This window comes from Protobothrops mucrosquamatus, unplaced genomic scaffold (assembly GCF_001527695.2).
Source record: "Protobothrops mucrosquamatus isolate PMUCROS unplaced genomic scaffold, P.Mucros_1.0 scaffold_104, whole genome shotgun sequence".
Taxonomy (NCBI): domain Eukaryota; kingdom Metazoa; phylum Chordata; class Lepidosauria; order Squamata; family Viperidae; genus Protobothrops; species Protobothrops mucrosquamatus.
The window spans coordinates 139,601-157,918 of NW_015386180.1; the positions used below are offsets into that span (position 1 = coordinate 139,601).

Genomic DNA, 18,318 nt, shown 5'->3' on the forward strand with positions numbered 1-18,318 from the left:
GAGAAAATAAAAGCAACACAACTATTGGAATGTATTGACCCAAACAAAAAGGACAAAGCTGTCCAGAAGCAAATACTACATCTTTGAAAGTGATGTTGTAATGACATCAGTTGGGAGGAAATTCTAGACTTGTCTTTATGACTATTTTCTCTTACATAAGGTTGGGAAAAGCACAAGGGGATCTTGACTTCACACTAATCTTTAGGGAGGCTTAGAAAAGAAAGTAGAAGGAGCAGGTGGAAATCATGCAATTCTGAAGTCCTTACTATTAAGACAAATTAAAACTGAACATTGTCAAATATTCATTTTGGACTTCAAAAACAAATGTTAATAAACTTAAAGCAATTATAATAGGATCCCACAGTAGGTGAAGCTAAAAGAAAAAAAACTCAAGATGGGTGCAAATTTCTAAAGTAGGAGATCTCAAAAGCACAACTGCAAAAAATTCAGATATGTACAATGAAAAACAAAAGATCAACTGCTTTGTAAAGAACACAAAAGTGTAGCAGAAAACAAAGCAAACAGAACTATCAAACTCCTGTTTGGTTCAGTATTCTTCAACAAAATATGTATTCTACGAAGAAATAGTGAAGCACAAAATGAAGGACTAAACTTTGAGGCTGGTAGAAACAAGATTATGAATATTGTTTTATTTTGAATGAGTTTAAATCTCTAGGACAAAATGAATCACTTGCTAAGATACTGAGGTAATATTTATGCATTACCTTTGATATATTTTCAAAGAGCAATGAAGGACTAGAGAACTGAAAGAGTGAAAATCTGATCTTATCTACAAAAATTGGGAGCAGGGGAGAAAAAGAACCAGGAGACTACAGAGGAATATCTGCATCAATATTTGGGAAGATTTTAAAAATACTAAAGGTTTAGTCTACAAAACATTGCAAAAATTACAAAATGCAATAATTATCAGAAGTCATCATGGATTTGTTAATCTATCCAGACTAACAAATCTAGCCAGACCCCATCAGTTTTTTGATTAAATAACTTCCTTTATAAATTGTGGGAATACTATAGGCATAATATATTTTGACTCAGCAAAGAATTTGTCGAAGAACCTATAATATGCTGATTAATTAAATGTGGAATGGATGGCATGACAAATTAAACAGCTTGTAAACCACACTCAAAGAACACTTAGCAATGGTTCATCATCAAATTGAAAAGAAGTATTAAGTGGGTGCCACAAGTATCAATCCTGGAATTCTACTCTTTTTTATTATTATTGTTTTGAATGATGAAGTGAAATGGAGGAAATGCTTATCAAATTTGCAGAATAATAATTTGGGGATAGGTAATATACCACCAGAGAGAAATGAAATGAAAAATAATAATCAATTATTTGAGATTTGAGAAATGTACTGTAAGCAACAGAGTGAAATTTAACAAATATAATCACAAAGTTTTTCACTTAGAAAACCAAAATCAAATGTTATAATAAGGGAGACAGAATACCTGATTTAGCAAAATTACTTTCAAAAGAGGTATTAGAATAGCAGTTGATTGAAAAGTGAATGATATAGTTGCAAAGAAGGCAAATGATTTGACTATAATGAAGGCAAATTACATTTTAGGCTGCATCAAAAAAAGCATGATTTCCAAATCACAAGCAGTAATAATTACATTTTATTCTGCTTTGGTTAGACTCCTACTCCAACTAGTGTATCCAATTCTGGGTACCACACTTTAACAAGGATTCAGACAAACAGAAACAAATTCAGAGAAGGGCATAAAGATAAGCAGAAGACTGGAAACTAAAACTAAAAAGAGAGATCAAAGGAGGCAGGTATGTTTAGCTTTGAGTAAACATTATTTTGTGGGATGTGGATATGAAAGCACTCTTCAAATACTTGAAAGGGTATCACATCAAAGAAAGTCACATTTTTCCTATCTCATTCCAAAGTGCAGGACACGCAATAAAATATTTAAGTTAAAGGAAGGCAAAGTATTGACTGTGAAACATAATCCTTTAACAGTAACAGTGGTTCCACGGTTATAGAACAACCAAAGCAATGATAGTTTTGTTAATGTGTTGAAAAGGACGTTAGGTAGCAACTGGTTGCTTTAATTTAGATTCCTATACATAGCAAAAGTTAGACCAGATGGCTTAAATGGTTCCTATCAAATACTATAGTCAGGGACATTAAATCTTCTCCCCATGAAGACACCAGGAACTTCTGCCATAAATTATAAGTGAAGGCTATGAAATAAATGTCTGGAGATTAGTAAGAGCTCTGAGATATCATCATAGTAAAACTTCCTTTGGTTCTTAAGAATACAGATGTTTCAATAACCAAATATATTTTCAAAGCTTAAGGCCACATGATGCAGCCATTTTATAGAAGGTGAGAAGGCCTAGTCGTTGCCTTCAAAGGACATCTAATGGTTGACATTTACTATTTACATTCAGTTCTATTGAATTCCATGATGGAAAGATGTCTCCATTGAATTAGATCATTGGTTAATCTGATGTTGCAGCAGCAACTTTTCAGGATTTACATATACTCAGAGGACTCAAGAGTTCTAGAGCTAAAACTAAAAATCTCTGAAATTTGACCTAAAACCTTAATTATGCAAAGCATGCACCTCATAATGAGGGAATTTACGGGTTAACAGTAAATAAAGTAGTAAGGACACAAAAATGAAATGAAATGAAACAAATTCCATAGTAAAAAAAAGCTGGAGTTACTATTGCAACCAAACATTACCTGATAACAATTTGTTATACACACTGTGAGATATAATTTTACTTTTCAAATACCCCCTATCCCCAAGCTTACAAATCCAGCACAGTTGTCACAGAATGTCGGCTTTAGGTAAGTGGTCTCCTGGAAATTGTGGGCAAAGCCAAGGCCTAATTTTGAATAGATTGAACTGGCCCTCATGAAATAGGCTGTTATTTCATCCCTGCTAATCAGACCTTCCCTGCAAACAAACAAACAAACAAACAAAAAGGTCAATTGAGGCTTAATACATCTAAAGCAGAAGGAATTAACAGTGTCTCCCTCCTTCATTTCAATTCAGCCACACATCTTTCAGCTCATTAATATAAAAGGACTAATTCATTTTCACAGCAAAGAATATTTAGAAGTACATGGAACACACAAGCACACACCCTACATGATCCTGCCAAGGAGATCACAAGGGCTCCTTCAAAGTTCTTCAAAACCAGCTTGAGAAGCAGCCTTCACAAATAATTCTGAGCATGCTGTACAATTATCAAAACAAAGAAGCAGGCCAGGGAATAATTACCTCCACTGTACCTTCAAATTGCACTTTATGAATTCTAAGTCTGTTTGAGAGAATGAACAAGCTTAAAGGAGGAGGAAAAATGCACACTAGGCATCCTTTAAATATAAAAGCATTTATAACCTCTTGCTCTAAGGTCAATTATTTGAAACCAAGCATGATAAGCAAGCTTTTCACTAACGTCATCCAACAATCACACAAAGAGAGTAATAGACAAGGCTTGTTAACTGGTCAAAAGCTCAAGGAATGATCCCATCCTCAGCGAGAACCAAACTTAAGGCTTCAAAGATGGTAAGAACAAGGAGGCAATATGTACAATTCTATATCACACAAGTCCAATACTTTCTTTGAATAATGATACCCATAAAAAGATAAGCAGAAAACATTATTAGTAAATACCTGTCCTTATCCATTATGCAAAAGGAGAAAGGAAAGCTCGCAGCAATCTTCTCAAATTCTTCTTGAGAAATATATCCATCCTGATCATGGTCATAATTTTTAAAAACAGACTGCATGAAGTAATAAGAAAGTAAGAAAAGCTGTAGTTGAAATAAATCAAATACCACTTGAAGTTCCTCAATTAACTAGGAAATTGGATTCTACTGCTTATATTGTTCCTTCCAATTCTATGAAATAGCATTCAATATACAAATAGCAAAATAGAGATTTGGGGTGTTTTACATGGTTTAATTTTAAAGTACTTTTTAAAAAGGTAACATATAATGAAAACTATCAATTTCTCCTTTTCTCTAAAATCATTAAAAATTATTTGGCATTTAAAAGTGTTTCATTTACATACAGTATTTAGCTTCTGCGCTCTCTACTAAAATACAGGGTCTCCACTTAGTCCTCTGCATAATATATAATACACAGCATGCTGCTTAGTCAAGTACTTATTTAAAAATTTCATAGAAATTTCAAATAATTTAGTTCTAACATCAAATGATACAAATGCCCTTTTTTGCAGTGCTATTCCTTCTTTCCCTTCAATTCTTACTTTATTTATTTGTATTCCACCTTTATTAGTTTTACAAACAACTCAAGGCAGTGAACATATCCAACAAACCTTTCCTCACAACAACAACCCTGTGAGGTGAGTTAGGCTGAGAGAGAGTAACTGGCCCAAAGATACCCAGTTGCTTTTATGGCTAAGATGGGAAACATGAAATGTAAATCAATATAAAACTCACAGTCTCCTGCTTTCTAGTCTGATACTTAACCATTTACTCTCAGAGTTTAGCACCATGATTTTCAAACTACATTTTTCAAAGTTTTGTAGCCAGGTCTCAGATTTGCAATCATGTAGAGTGTTAATTTAGGTTATAGTAAAAAATTTAAAGTTCATTTTTCTGGATTTATATCATGGGAAGCTGCTAGCAGAAATGTTCCTTCACATCATGAATTGAGACAAAGGGGTTAAACTAGACAGTCACTTGTCTGAAATAGTATAGGTTCTCCTGCTCGAGCAGGGGGCTGGACTAGAAGACCTCCAAGGTCCCTTCAAACTTCTATTCTATTCTATTCTATTCTATTCTATTCTATTCTATTCTATTATCATGAAGCCCTAGATTTTATTTATTGTAAGTACATAATGGTCTAATACCCATAGGGATGCTATATATGGATAGGGGGTAGCCATATATTTCTTCCCAGCCTCTTTGTTGGAAAAGGTACTTTTGTGGGGGTTTCCAAGCAAAGGACTGGAATGAAATAAAGTAAATGAAAAATAAGTTATTAAGATCTAGAAGCACAGCAGTAGTATAAACATATTTTCTAGTAATATCCTAATGGACATGGGAATTCTGCAATGAACTGCCGCAATCAATATAGCATGAATCAGGACTCAGAAGACTACATAAAAATTTATAGTAAATAAAACAGCATACTTACATCTACCATTCTCTGGACATGCTTACTAATTATCTTTGGATCAGGTTTGGGGGCAATTCCAGAGGCCCAATCTGCTACAACTGGTGGTTTACAAGGTGTCAGCGGCTAAAAAAGTAAAATGTATTTGGATGTTTATTGAGGAAAAGCATTCCTAAATGTTTAAAATCAGTTATATGTTTAGAATATTTCAATATTTAGTATGGTACTAAATAAGTAAACATTAATAAAGTGAAGCTGCCACATACTTTGGGTAACTCAACTTTATGTAATATTTTTCTCTTATATATTGTATATGGTATTGCTGAGAGCTGAGTGCTACATAAATTTAATTAATTAATTAATTTCCCAAATTATCAAAACTACACTTTTACTAATACTCTTATGTTGGAAATCTCAATCCAGAACAACATTGGATAGCATCATTAGCCACTACCTAAAGCAAAGTACCTCTTGTGAGGCAGACTGGCTTTGAAAAAGGCAAAAAGGACATTATGAATTAGTGGATCATAATCTATCCCATTTTTTCAGCCACTTCACCCCCTGCACTTTAGGAGATTGCCCTTCATTTTTTTAAAGTATTGTTTCTGAGGGGGCATAAAACTAATGTCACCAGAAATGGAGGCATTAGTTGGGAAAGGACACTCCGAAAGTCACAAAAGCAAATTGGGAGTTGCCCAAACCTGTAATACAGAGAAGACAGTTGGCTTTATTATTATTTATTATTTAAGACCCTCAGCTTTAGAAGGTCTCTTAAGAATGTATTTGTAACTATCATCCCTTGTCATTATTGCTGATGGTGTGAAAGTTGGACTGGACTTTTCCATGATACTGTTGAGTTTGTGAAAAAGAGACTATGGGTCAGCAATTTCTAAACTTAGATATTTTGTGATTTGGGGGTATTTTGTATTTATGATTCCATTAACACTAGCAACTCTAGTTCTCTTTTTACAGCCCTCATACACTTCTGGTCAAGACTATTAAAAATGATGGCACAGTTAAAGATTATTGTGTAAGTACTGAAATATTTTACTAGCAGGGCAATATTTTGGCTTGTATGTATTATATCTTATGATTGTTATACTTAACAAATAAATCATAATTTTAAAAAATGGTTCGAAACTCTATTTTTACATACCTCTTCCCCTCACAAAAGTTAAGTGAGGTCTTTGGTCAGTGGAAGGGTCCCTATTCTAGCACACTGACTTGCTAAGGAAAGGTTTTGTTGTTGTTGTTGTTACTATTATACTTGGATACTGAATTGCTTTTGACTGCCTATTAAATTTTGCCCTAAATAGTACATGTCTTCGTAGTTAATACTGCTACTGCAACATATAAATGTATGTTTGCAATATACAGTATAAGTGCATTTGTATTGCACTTATTTAATTATTACTATTGTAGGCTATATTAAATTATTATAATTGTTGTTGTTGTGTTATAATTAAATTATCTCTACATCCTGTTTTGGAGTAAAATTTCTTACTGCAGCCCGGTGACTTCTTGGCTCTCGTGCGTATGAAAGTTCATAAATTTCATCTTCTGTATAGTAAAGGTCAAGTGACAACTGAAAATAAATACAAGAACAATTTAACTTTCAAAATGCTATAGCGTTCTCCAAAAATGTTGTGTTTTTCTGAATCTGAGGTCTCTAATATAGCACAAACACCTAGATATCATAAGTCTAAACATCACAATAAAAAATGAACACATTTTTCCAGCATTTATCCACATATATTTTAGTGCTGTAGATCAGAGCAGAGCAAATATGAGAGCTTCTGATATCAGCAATTGACCTTACCCCCAAAGCAATTTATTCAAAATCTACTCTCATTTTAAATACATTTTTCTGGAAACAAAAAATACTGGAAATGCAAGCAGTGACAAAATAGTTCAGATCTGCTTTGAAGGAAAGTTACCCACTTTCAAATCTTAATAGATTACATGAGGATTTCAGGTTCATGGGATGTAAACTTTCCAATTTAGTCAAACGACATCCTGTCAGGCCTTATTCTGTGATATCTGCTCACATTTACTAGCTGTGGTATCAGGAAAGACAAGTATATAGTCTTCTCGTCCCTGATTCCGATGTTTTCTAGAAACTATCGCAATGAAGCAGAAGAAGATCATGGGCAAATTAATATGTAATTTTCATTGTTCCTACAATCTTTCCCTGTGACTGTTCAAGCTGATCCAAAGAGAGGTAACTCTGTATGTATCTGTGAGTGATTGTGTGTGTGGGGGGGAGGAGGATTTGAACTAGTTAAATAATATTGACAGTATTTTTAGAGGAGCAATATTAGTAATTAAAATCCTATTTTGTTTTTCACAAGAAACCATTTGTATTTATACTCTCACTTAGCTTTACACTAGCTCTGTGGAAGATTACAATCTATTAAATCTGAGCAGGTATCATTCTGCTGAAATATAATTAGAAAAATGTTTTTAAGATTAAGGTTAAGATTAAGGTTTTTAAGATTAAGGTTAAGATTGAGCCAATTCAGATCTTACTACCACAGTATTATGCTGTCAAAATCTGTTTTCAAAGGTTCAAAGCACAAAGCAATTGTACTAATGTTGAACCAGCTTCTTATACTGATCAGCTACATGTGTTCATTATCTATCATACAGCTACTATCCATTGAATATTCACAGTGAGGGACCAATGACATGGATGTTAAGCAATGTAGTTTAGGATGGCAATTCTATAATTCTAAATCTTCAGAAATCTAAAATAAATGAAGCCCATTTCTGGCCCTGACTAAAGTATTCTACAGACATATGTGTCACAGTACTAAGCAACATACAGTAGGAGCTGGGTCACAAAGCAGTGGAACCAAAGAGTATGTAGAAAACAAATTAACATTGTTTTTTTCAGAAATGAAAGGGATTGCTTTCCTATCAGTTAAATATTTGTACTGTATAGAGTTGAACAGAAACTTTCAATGTGTAACACTCTATCTATTTAAAATAGCTCAGGCTGGTTTAACTTTAAAAAAAGTAAAAGCAGATTACATAAAATACAATCTATAAATATCGACACTTACTGTAAGGAGATGTACAAGATCTTTGTTAGCTTCCAGAGGAGGACCTATCTCCTGCAGCTGTATCAATTCATTGACATGATTGTATAAAGAATACAATTTGTGCATATTAACTCTTTTATCTTCCAAGTAATCTGGCATAGCTTCATAAAGGGAAATTAAATCTTTCAGATGTACTCCAAGAATAGGGATTTTAAAGTTACTGCACTCATTATAAGCACGTCTGTAATTATCATAGTTCCTACCGGATGACAGCAATTCAGTCATTTCATTGAATATCTAAAGGCAAACCAACAAAAGCAAATTCAGTCAGCTTTGTTCGTAATTTAGTATAATATATTTTTAGTATAATATAACAAATAAATCACTGTAGCAAGTTTGCAATGAAATACTATAACATTTATGTTTTGATATAATGCCAAGTCATAATTAAGAATAATAAGAATAAATTCATGAACTTCCCTCCTTGGACATAACTGCAAAGAAGTGATTAAAAGTCTCTGCTTCCAATTTAAATTAACCACTGCTATAGTCCATTGAAAGTCAGCCTCACAAATTAGAATTTCAGTCATCATATTTAAGATTAAACTCACTTACTCAGATTCCCATGCAGTTAATCTAAAATTTGCAGTTCTTCTTCCCAAAAAGACATTATGACATGTTCTGATATTATTGAGTTATGGCTTAGTGTTATAGCCATTTGAGACATATATTCAACCATTTTTCAATCATACATCAGAATCCTATATAACAATCTCTTTTTAAAAATAGTTTCAGTGGCAAACTTTGACCACAACAACTTAGTCATTATTTCCAAATTGCTCAATAGAATAGTAATTTTTAAATATTTATGAAGTTCATCATCTTTATCATGTATTAATCTTTGACACCATATTGGTGAATGATCTTAAATGGTCTTATAGCTGAAAGATGGGGTATTAATTAAAACTCTGAAAATCATTCACAGGAATGCATAAGAAAATGGCAGCGATGTTGTCCAACCTGTGGCTCAAGGTATGAAAGGACAAGATACCATCTCGGCATGTATGTGTATATAACATAGATGCTTCCAGTGGAATTACCACCAAAATAGAATAAGTTGGCAAGAGGAAACAGTGCCCAAACGTTTGGAATAGCATGTTCAGAAAATTAGAGCTCACTTTGCCTAGTGTCTTTCTAAACTGCTTGTACAGATTTAATACGTATATTGGGGAATGAACAAAAACCAGGAAAAAGCACAACTAACCTTATGGATGTCATGAGGAACATGAGAACTTGTTTCTTTAAGTCTAGAGATGGAACTGTGGCAAAGACCTCCTATCACAGCCATTAATGTGTTGAAATTTTGCAACTGATGAAGTTTCTGTATTTAAAAAAAACAGTACAATTGTTTGATGAAAAATATATTTTTGATTAATATAATTGAACTGGGTATTATCTCGATAATATTTAAAGGAACATTTTCCCAATACAGCTTTAAATACATTTTATTCAGTGTTATTAACAAAATTTTTGCTCTGTAGTTATCTAACCTACTTACTTTGAGTTAGATAAATGCTTTTTTTTAGTTTACAGATTTTTAATGTTGACTTTTCCCCCATAGGAAACGTGATCTGATTAGATAAAAGAACCAGACCTAGCATTGGTATCTAATATAAACAGATGGATACCAAGCCACATGCTCCAAGAGATTCCCACCCCCAGGCATATGTTTATCTTGTCCATTTCCTTTTCCTATATTTCTATGGACAGTGGTACCAACGTTCTTGACAGCTTTTGTGCATTTCTCACAATGCAATACTCGGTATCAATCCATTCAGCCCCCATCCTAATAATGCTGGCAATGTCAGCTAAGCCCGTTCAAAAAGGAAATGACTGATCACTGCAGCATTTCTAAAGACCCCATTTAGCAGCAGGCACTGATAACCTCTTGAGAGGTATGACGGTGATGATGAATTGAATGTAACACCAATTATTAAATGAACAACAAATAAAGAATAAAACAAACTGAAAGTAATTCATAACCGAGCTGACCTGGGACACATGAATGAACTTGATGAATACTTCAGCTCGAAGCTGTGGTGTTGGTCTATTTAATACCATTAGTTGCACCCACTGTGAAATACCATTACAAAGTGTGATTGAGCGTTCCATTGTTGGATTGTCCTTCACACATCCATTTATGATGTAGTTTTGATAATCTGAAAACTTCAGGTAGAGTAACTATTAATTGACAGGTTAAACAAATATAGTTTTACATTAAATTATTCTATGTAACCTCTACAGATAGTCCTCGACTTACAACAGTTCATTTAGTGATTGTTCAAAGTTATAACAGCATTGAAAAAAGTGACTTATGACCATTTTTCATGCTTATGATCATTGCAACAACCCCTTGGTCACATGATCAAAATTCAGATGCTTGGCAACTGTCTCATATTTATGATGGTTGCAGTGTCCTGTGGTCATGTGATCACCTTTTCTGATCTTCTGACAAACAAAGTCAATAGGGAAGTCAGATTCACTTAACAACCATGTTACTAACTTAATAACTGTAGTGATTCCCTTAACAAATGTGGCAAGAAAGATTGTAAAATGAGGCAAAATTCACTAAACAAATGTCTCACTTAGCAATGGAAATTTTGGGCTCCATTGTGGTTGTAAGTGGGGAACTACCTGTACTTAAGTTTATGGAAATCTAAATAGGGTTATTAAAATATAATTTGAAGTTAGTTAGCTAGTTTTAAACAACAATTGCCTAGAAAACTGATTAGAAAAATCTCTTATTGTTATGTCAAATGCTGTAAACCCTTTATGATGGACATAAAATAGTTCCAGTAGAACACATCATTTTCACGTGAAAAAGTCTATATTATTTTAAAAATCTCCATGCTGAAACTTGCTTTAAAAAATCATCTACTAAAATCAGTTTCCTGCTTTAGTTATCAATTTCTATACAGATATTTGCCCTCTGTTTTTACATGTAAGATCCACGGTAAAGTATTTTGACTAACTTAAAATATTTTCCCCTGGCAATTTATAACATTTGACACAGTTATTATGGGAATGAGGTCCTGAACAAAAACAAAGCAACAGAACATGGACACTGCTATGAAATATGCTCTTTCAAAAACAACTGCTTATTTATTTTAACATCAGTGTATAAAATAGTTCTTTCATTTGTACATAAACAAAATTATCTTAGTATTCATTTATCATCAACTCTGTTATGTAACCAAATGGCCTGTTTAATGCAATCAAGATTGATTTTTAAAAAAAGATAAGGCATTGTTGTTCTTAGTCAACAGCCATTAACCTAAATGGAAAAATAGGCTATATACAAGCTTAAATAGCAATTTTGTGTAAATGGATTGCTGTTTACTGGATGGAGATATGGCCAGTTTTCATGACCATTATATTTTAACTAAGCACATGAGAAAAGTCCTAAAACAAGAGTTCAAAATAAAAAGTACTGACGCATGACTAAGTGAGAATCATTACGGTTTGTTTTCTGAATTGCTAAACTTACATATGTGGAGACAAGTATACATTGATTCTTTGATCAGGGACTCATTCCAAAGCTTTGAAGCAATTTAGCTATACATTTTCAAGCAAAAGGAGATAAAGAACCAATATTCATAAATTATCGGTCCTTGCTTAGAAACTAATCCTACTCCATTTTTGCCTTCCTGATGAATGCTAGTTTTGCTGACATACCACTATAAACTAATATGTTGGTCCCCATGGGCTCAATGTGGCCAGTTGCATTTGTTTTGAGCCTACCAGGCTTCCTGGCTCACCTGATTTTATGTTCTTAGCTTTAAACTCAATGGAATAGTTCTTCCACAAGCATAGGCACTGCAACTGATAGGATGAGAAGGAGCCATAGGATGAGAAGGCAAGGCTTCATTGCTACAGGAAAACCCTTCAACTTATGCAAAATAAGACATATAATTTTTGCTAACCACTCTTACTTAGTCCAATCATCCCCTTCCAGAGATACTGTCCTTCTATATGGAATATGGACCACAGAAAAAGATTAAGCATGTTTTGTAAGAGCATACCAACTATTAGATGTAGTTGTTTACAAATACGGTATATTTCCTTCCTTCCTTGTTTACTAACCATCTATTTCATTTATCCAATCACATACATACATACATACATACATACATACATACATACATACATACATACATACATACATACATACACATATACATACTGTGTGCACAATTATTAGGCAAGTGAGTATATTGACCATATCATCATTTTCATGCATATTTTCCACCTCCAAGCTGTATAAACTTGAATGTTTAGTGGATATAAACAGTGCTGTTTTTGTAAAAAAAAAAAAAAAAGGTGCCGGAACTCACACATGTTATACAACCCGCCTTGCCTTCCCTACAAGGTTTCATCCAAAAAAGGTGCCGGAACTCTGTTCTGGGCGTTCTGTGACAAAAAAAAGCCCTGGATATAAGCATATCAGGTGATATGTATTTGTCTAATGAGGGAGGGTGTGGCCTAAGAAGATCAGCACCCTATATCAAGGTGTGCGTAATTATTAGGCAGCTTCTTTTCCTCAGGCAAAATGGGTCAAAAAAGATTTAACTGACTCTGAAAAATAAAAAAAAAATGTAAAAAGTCTTTCAGAGGGATGCAGCACTCTTGAAATTGCTAAGATATTGGGGTGTGATCACAGAACCATCAAATGTTTTGAGTCCATCTTCAACCCTAAAAGATCCAACTAGTTCATCTTTAATAATATCAGTCCATACCAGTATCCTCCACGTTGCTGGCGTCTGAGTTGAAGTGGAGCTCTCTGCCCATTACTGATTCAGCCACAGGCCCATCCAACTGGTTCATCAAAAGTCACTCTCATCCATAAAACCTTTGAAAAAATCTGTCTTCAGATATTTCTTAGCCCAGTCTTGCCATTTCAGCTTAGGTGTCTTGTTCAATGGTGATCGGGTTTCAGCCTTCCTTACCTTGGCCATGTCTCTGAGCACTGAATACCTTGAACTTCTGGGCACTCCAGGTAGGTTGCAGTTCTGGAATATGACAGCACTGGAGGATGATGGGTTCCTGGGAGCTTAACATTGAATTCTTTTCAAATCTTTGGCAGTTAATGGCATCTTTTTTTCTCAACACGCTTCTTGCAACCCTGTTGACTATTTGCAACAAAACATTTGATGGTTCTGTGATCACACCCCAATATCTTAGCAATTTCAAGAGTGCTGCATGCCTCTGAAAGACTTTTTACATTTTTTTTTATTTTTCAGAGTCAGTTAAATCTTTTTTGACTCATTTTGCCTGAGGAAAAGCTGCTGCCTAATAATTACGCACACCTTGATATAGGGTGTTGATCTTCTTAGGCCACACCCTCCCTCATTACATAAATACACATCACCTGATATACTTATATCCACTAAGCCAGGGGTAGGCAACCTTGGCTCTTTTATGACTCGTGGACTTCAACTCCCAGAATTCCTGAGCCAGCATGGCTCAGCTTGGGAACCTCTCCCTTTTCCCTCAGCATGGCTGGCTCAGGAATTCTGGGAGTTGAAGTCCATGAGGTTGCCTACCCCTGCACTAAGCATTCAAATTTATATAGCTTGGAGATGGGAAATATGCATGAAAATGATGATATGGTCAATATACTCACTTGGCTAATAATTGTGTACAGTGTGTGTGTGTGTAATATTCTACAATTAAATCATTAGAAATTTTTATTTAGAAGTGGAAGAAGGCCAGTCATGCAAAAAAATAATTTCAGTTAATTGTACTTAAGCACACAGACACATCAACAGTGTCATTTGTCCAAAGAAAGATCTATTTCCAACATTTTGAATAATAATTAGGGAGAGGGCCAGTCAAATTTCAACCAACTAAATTTCAAGGTGCACAAACAATATGCACTACAACTGAAAGGCATACTTACTAATTTTGCCCACGCCACTGCCTGTTGTTCCCAATATGACTGCATTTATTGGACCAATTTTAATTCAAGATGGAATGGGAAGGAGATACTTCCAACTCCTTCAAAGTTTTGACTAATAAATGGACTCTGCTTCTATATTCTAAACAAAATGTTTAAGAAGTGTGCTCGTTATAAGAAAGCCTTTCCTTATAATTTCCATACCTTGCATAATAAAACTTTGAGCTTATTTGAATTTGAATTATTTGAATTAATTATCTTTGCATTCTATTGGAAATGTGTCAGTTGTACAACAGGCCAATGGATATTATTAAGCATGCACCAATTTACACTCAACACAACCTCTTTCCTTGCTCTCAGAAATGTAAAAGTAGGTGGAAAATGTATTCCGCTTCAGCATCATTACTTCATTACTTTCATCTTTCCACACCGAACTTACCTCACTACATGCATTATTCAAAGAAACTGCATAATTTATAAGTTATTTATAAATTATAATTGCAATTAACTTATAAAAAGTCATTGACTCACTGATACTCTTCGGAAGGACTTGAATTCAAGGTAAGTGAGGTGATCTGACAATTCCTCTGGTTCCAGATGATCAAAGAGCAGTGAAACTTTTCGTTTCTTACTGCTGTTAGATTTTATTCTCTGGGTTATCTTTCTGGACCAATCTCGAGCATTTCTTTAGAAAGAAGGAAAAAGGAAAATCAAATTTTACCTGCAAGAATATTTACTAGCATATTCCTTCGTCTCAAAATCATGCAAATAGCAGCAATGAAAAGAAGTACTACTGTAATATTGAACAACTTCTAGCAGGTCTACCTTATATCTCTATAGTAGATGAATCTAAAATGGCAAAAGTATGTGTACTTGAAAGTTAAGAAGCTTAGAAATTGTATCTTTTTATCTAAAAGGTATCATCATCTGGATTAGCAGATGAATGTTATATTACTGCTAGAAAATAGATTTCAATTCATAGCATGAGTTTCTGCAATTAGCTAAAATCAAGCTAAAATCATACAATATGTAACTCTTGTGGAGTTTTCTGATTTTATCCATATAGAGGTTGCTTTGTTTGTATTTTCAACATACTGAAAAATATTTGTCTGTGTGGATTAATATTTATCCATTAAATTGATATGCTTCCCATCTTACTGTCCAATCAACTCTGGATGGCCTACAACATGTGTAAAAATATACTACATATTTTAATAATAAAAAGTATCCCTAGTTATATTGAAAACATCCTACAATGTTTTGATTACATGATCACGGGGATGCTGCGACAGTCATAAGTGTGAAAAATGGTCATAAGTCACTTTTTTCAGTGCTATTGTAACTTCAGTCACTAAAGGAATGGTTATAAGTCAAGGACTACCTGCAATTATCACAGATATACAAACTAAAAAAAAGACTATGGTTTTTAACCACTGCCATTTAATCATATGAAGAAGTAATTTCATACAACCCCCCTCCCCCCCCTCTCTCTCACACACACACACACTCACACACCAATGGCCATATAAATTATTTATTGGGAATTCTATACTAAGGCATTGACACTCACATTTGAGATGTGTCAATTAGGCGGCAGTGTAACTCCTCACCATTAGTTTTCACCAATTCCTGAAATTCTTCCATAGTATTTGTAAGATTGGTATCTGTTTTAAACATGACCCAGAATTCTCTTATCCAATACCTGTGTACAAAAAAGAAAGAAACGTGGTACTTGGAATTATATACTATATATGATTGCAAATTGCAGCTCTTTATGTATATGTATTTCAGATTTTCTTCAGAACCTTGATGTCATTTCTTCCAAATAGCAAAATTGGTAACACACTCATGAATGCAGTTTTATAGTCAACTGACAGATCTCAAACATTCCCACTAAACAACACCCTATGCCAGGGGTCTTCAAACTCGGCCCTTTTATGACTCATGGACTTCAACTCCCAGATGTCAAAGCAAGAATATTCAATATTAGCAGCCAGTCCATCAGTCATAAAAGGGCCAAGTTTGAAGACCCCTGCCCTATGTAGACTTGGAATCCACATCTTCACAAGGGATAGAGGCTCTTTGTCATGTAGATATAAAATGTTACTCTGGCCTCTCCCTGAAGATTTGAGTGCTTGCTGGGTGTAGATTGGAAAAACAAGATTAATATTGTTTTCCAGAACTTCATATTAAAGGTACAATTTCCAGAAAAAAGAGAAGGTACAAGAAAAGAGGGGGTCTTTCTTCAAAAAAAATGTAGCTATCTTGGTGGAAAGAGACATATATTCTAGTCAGGATTTGTGTTAGATTTCTTTTTAATATATTCTGTTTTATTGTTTTTCTGTTCAATTATATTTATATATTTATCAAATTTATATGGCTGCCCATGTCTTGGAAAGTTACTCTGGATAGCATACAACAAACCAATAAAACAATAAATATAAAACAATCATTACCTAAAACCATTATATAATAATTATTAAAATATTAAAAAACTATAAAAGTGGAACTAAACAAGTAAATAAAATAATACATGGAAGGATGTTAATAACTTAGCCACCTCACAAATTCACGGTCTGTTTTGTCTAATTAAAGCTTTCATCAATTATTCTGGCTGAGCATAAGGATACTATCTGTATAAGAATGTTATCCTATATATTTCTTATCTGTGCTTTCTTAAGGCCTTGCAAATGAATGAAGCATAAAAAAAATAATAGATAATGGCAGTGTTAATTTAACTTAATTAATCAGATATCTTTCAGATACCTGGGCAAAAAATAAATAGATTTGATTTCTACTTATGACTAAAGAAAACTGCATCTTAAGTTTCTGTTCACTTTTCCTTGCATATATTATCATTTATTTGTTAATCACAATATAATATCTGGCATTTTCAGTTTTAGAGAGTGTTTCCTCAAATTCCTTCTTAATTTGTGGTTGCTTCAGAGTTTTGAGTTCTACTTCTACTTACTTCTGGGAAATATTCCCTTTTGAAGTTAAATATATGACTGAATTGCACTTCCTGCGCAATTTTCTCTTTGTACATATATTTAATTAAAAATATTGTGATCAGCATTTCAAAAGAATTAACAACTCATATCATACACCTAAAATATGGTTAGATATTAGGTTAAGGTTACAACATGACCACTCTCCATTTCTTACAGTATTATCTTATGGAGGTTTTCTCAAAATTTGTCTCTACCAATTTTAGTGGGGCTCATTCCCAGTACCAGTTAAGTGTGCTTAAAATTATATTTGTGACAATCTAAAGCATAATGCGCCAAGACTATTAGCATATCTAGCCATATGTGCAGAAATAAACAAACAAACAAAAGAAAGATGGCCCTGGGATATTCACAAAAAGAATTCACAATAGCAAATTATATGTCGGTTAAATATGTAAGTATGTCATTGTTGCAGTTTTGCTCATTTGCACAAAAATGTCAATACACAAACCTGCAAGCTGAAATAAAATGATATAAATTACTTGATTGGTGATTTGCAAAATGACTGTAGTATGCAAATTATATGAATCGCCACAGAAATCTGGTCCATTACATGCAAAAGCTATTGCACTGAGATCCAGTAAACTTATAAAAAATGTGTTCTCACCTCACAAGGTAACATATCTTACAGCAGAGCAAAGAATTATTTTCCAAGGCACCCATATATGTAGGTATATGCTAAGGAAAATATGTTAAAACACAAGAAAAATAAGAAATTAAATGCCATATTAATAATGAAAATATACAATTTTAATTAGAACAGAAAATGTTTTATGTTAGGGGGTTATTCACAAATATCTCTCAAATGTGGAAGTATATCATTTGCAGAGATTTATATCATTTGCATCATTATATCATTATGCAAGCTATGCATATTGCATCATTCCCACCAAGATATTATTACAAAAATTAAGTACATTCTTTCGGAATTTTAGTCCCTTGTATGCATATTCCTGAGATCTAGAAGAAAATTATACAAAGGAATTTGGACTATCAAATAGAAAAGAAAGCCCAATTAAAAATCAGATATTTGGGGGGGGAAAATAACCATACGGATATATGCCACTGGGACAGCAACTCGGCCTTCTAAGTGTCTGAAGAGCTATAAGACGTTTTCTTATTATGCTGAGATATCACCAAAAGAAACATTTTCATTCTTTTTTCTGACCAGGGG

At 33.7% G+C, this 18,318-nt stretch overlaps 1 protein-coding gene across 1 annotated transcript in view; it reads right to left on the bottom strand.

The window, feature by feature from the left end:
• Window positions 1-18,318, bottom strand: part of RASGRP1 (RAS guanyl releasing protein 1) — a 43,301-nt gene that overhangs the window by 5,452 nt on the left and 19,531 nt on the right. Inside the window, exons 4-13 of the mRNA XM_015815707.1 lie at window positions 17,752-17,811; window positions 15,707-15,838; window positions 14,668-14,821; window positions 10,233-10,406; window positions 9,445-9,561; window positions 8,202-8,477; window positions 6,641-6,721; window positions 5,158-5,262; window positions 3,667-3,776; window positions 2,799-2,943 (exon numbers count right to left, since the gene is read on the bottom strand). Of these exons, the coding sequence (XP_015671193.1) occupies window positions 2,799-2,943; window positions 3,667-3,776; window positions 5,158-5,262; window positions 6,641-6,721; window positions 8,202-8,477; window positions 9,445-9,561; window positions 10,233-10,406; window positions 14,668-14,821; window positions 15,707-15,838; window positions 17,752-17,811 (1,354 nt within the window). The remainder of the gene's footprint in view (window positions 1-2,798; window positions 2,944-3,666; window positions 3,777-5,157; window positions 5,263-6,640; window positions 6,722-8,201; window positions 8,478-9,444; window positions 9,562-10,232; window positions 10,407-14,667; window positions 14,822-15,706; window positions 15,839-17,751; window positions 17,812-18,318) is intronic.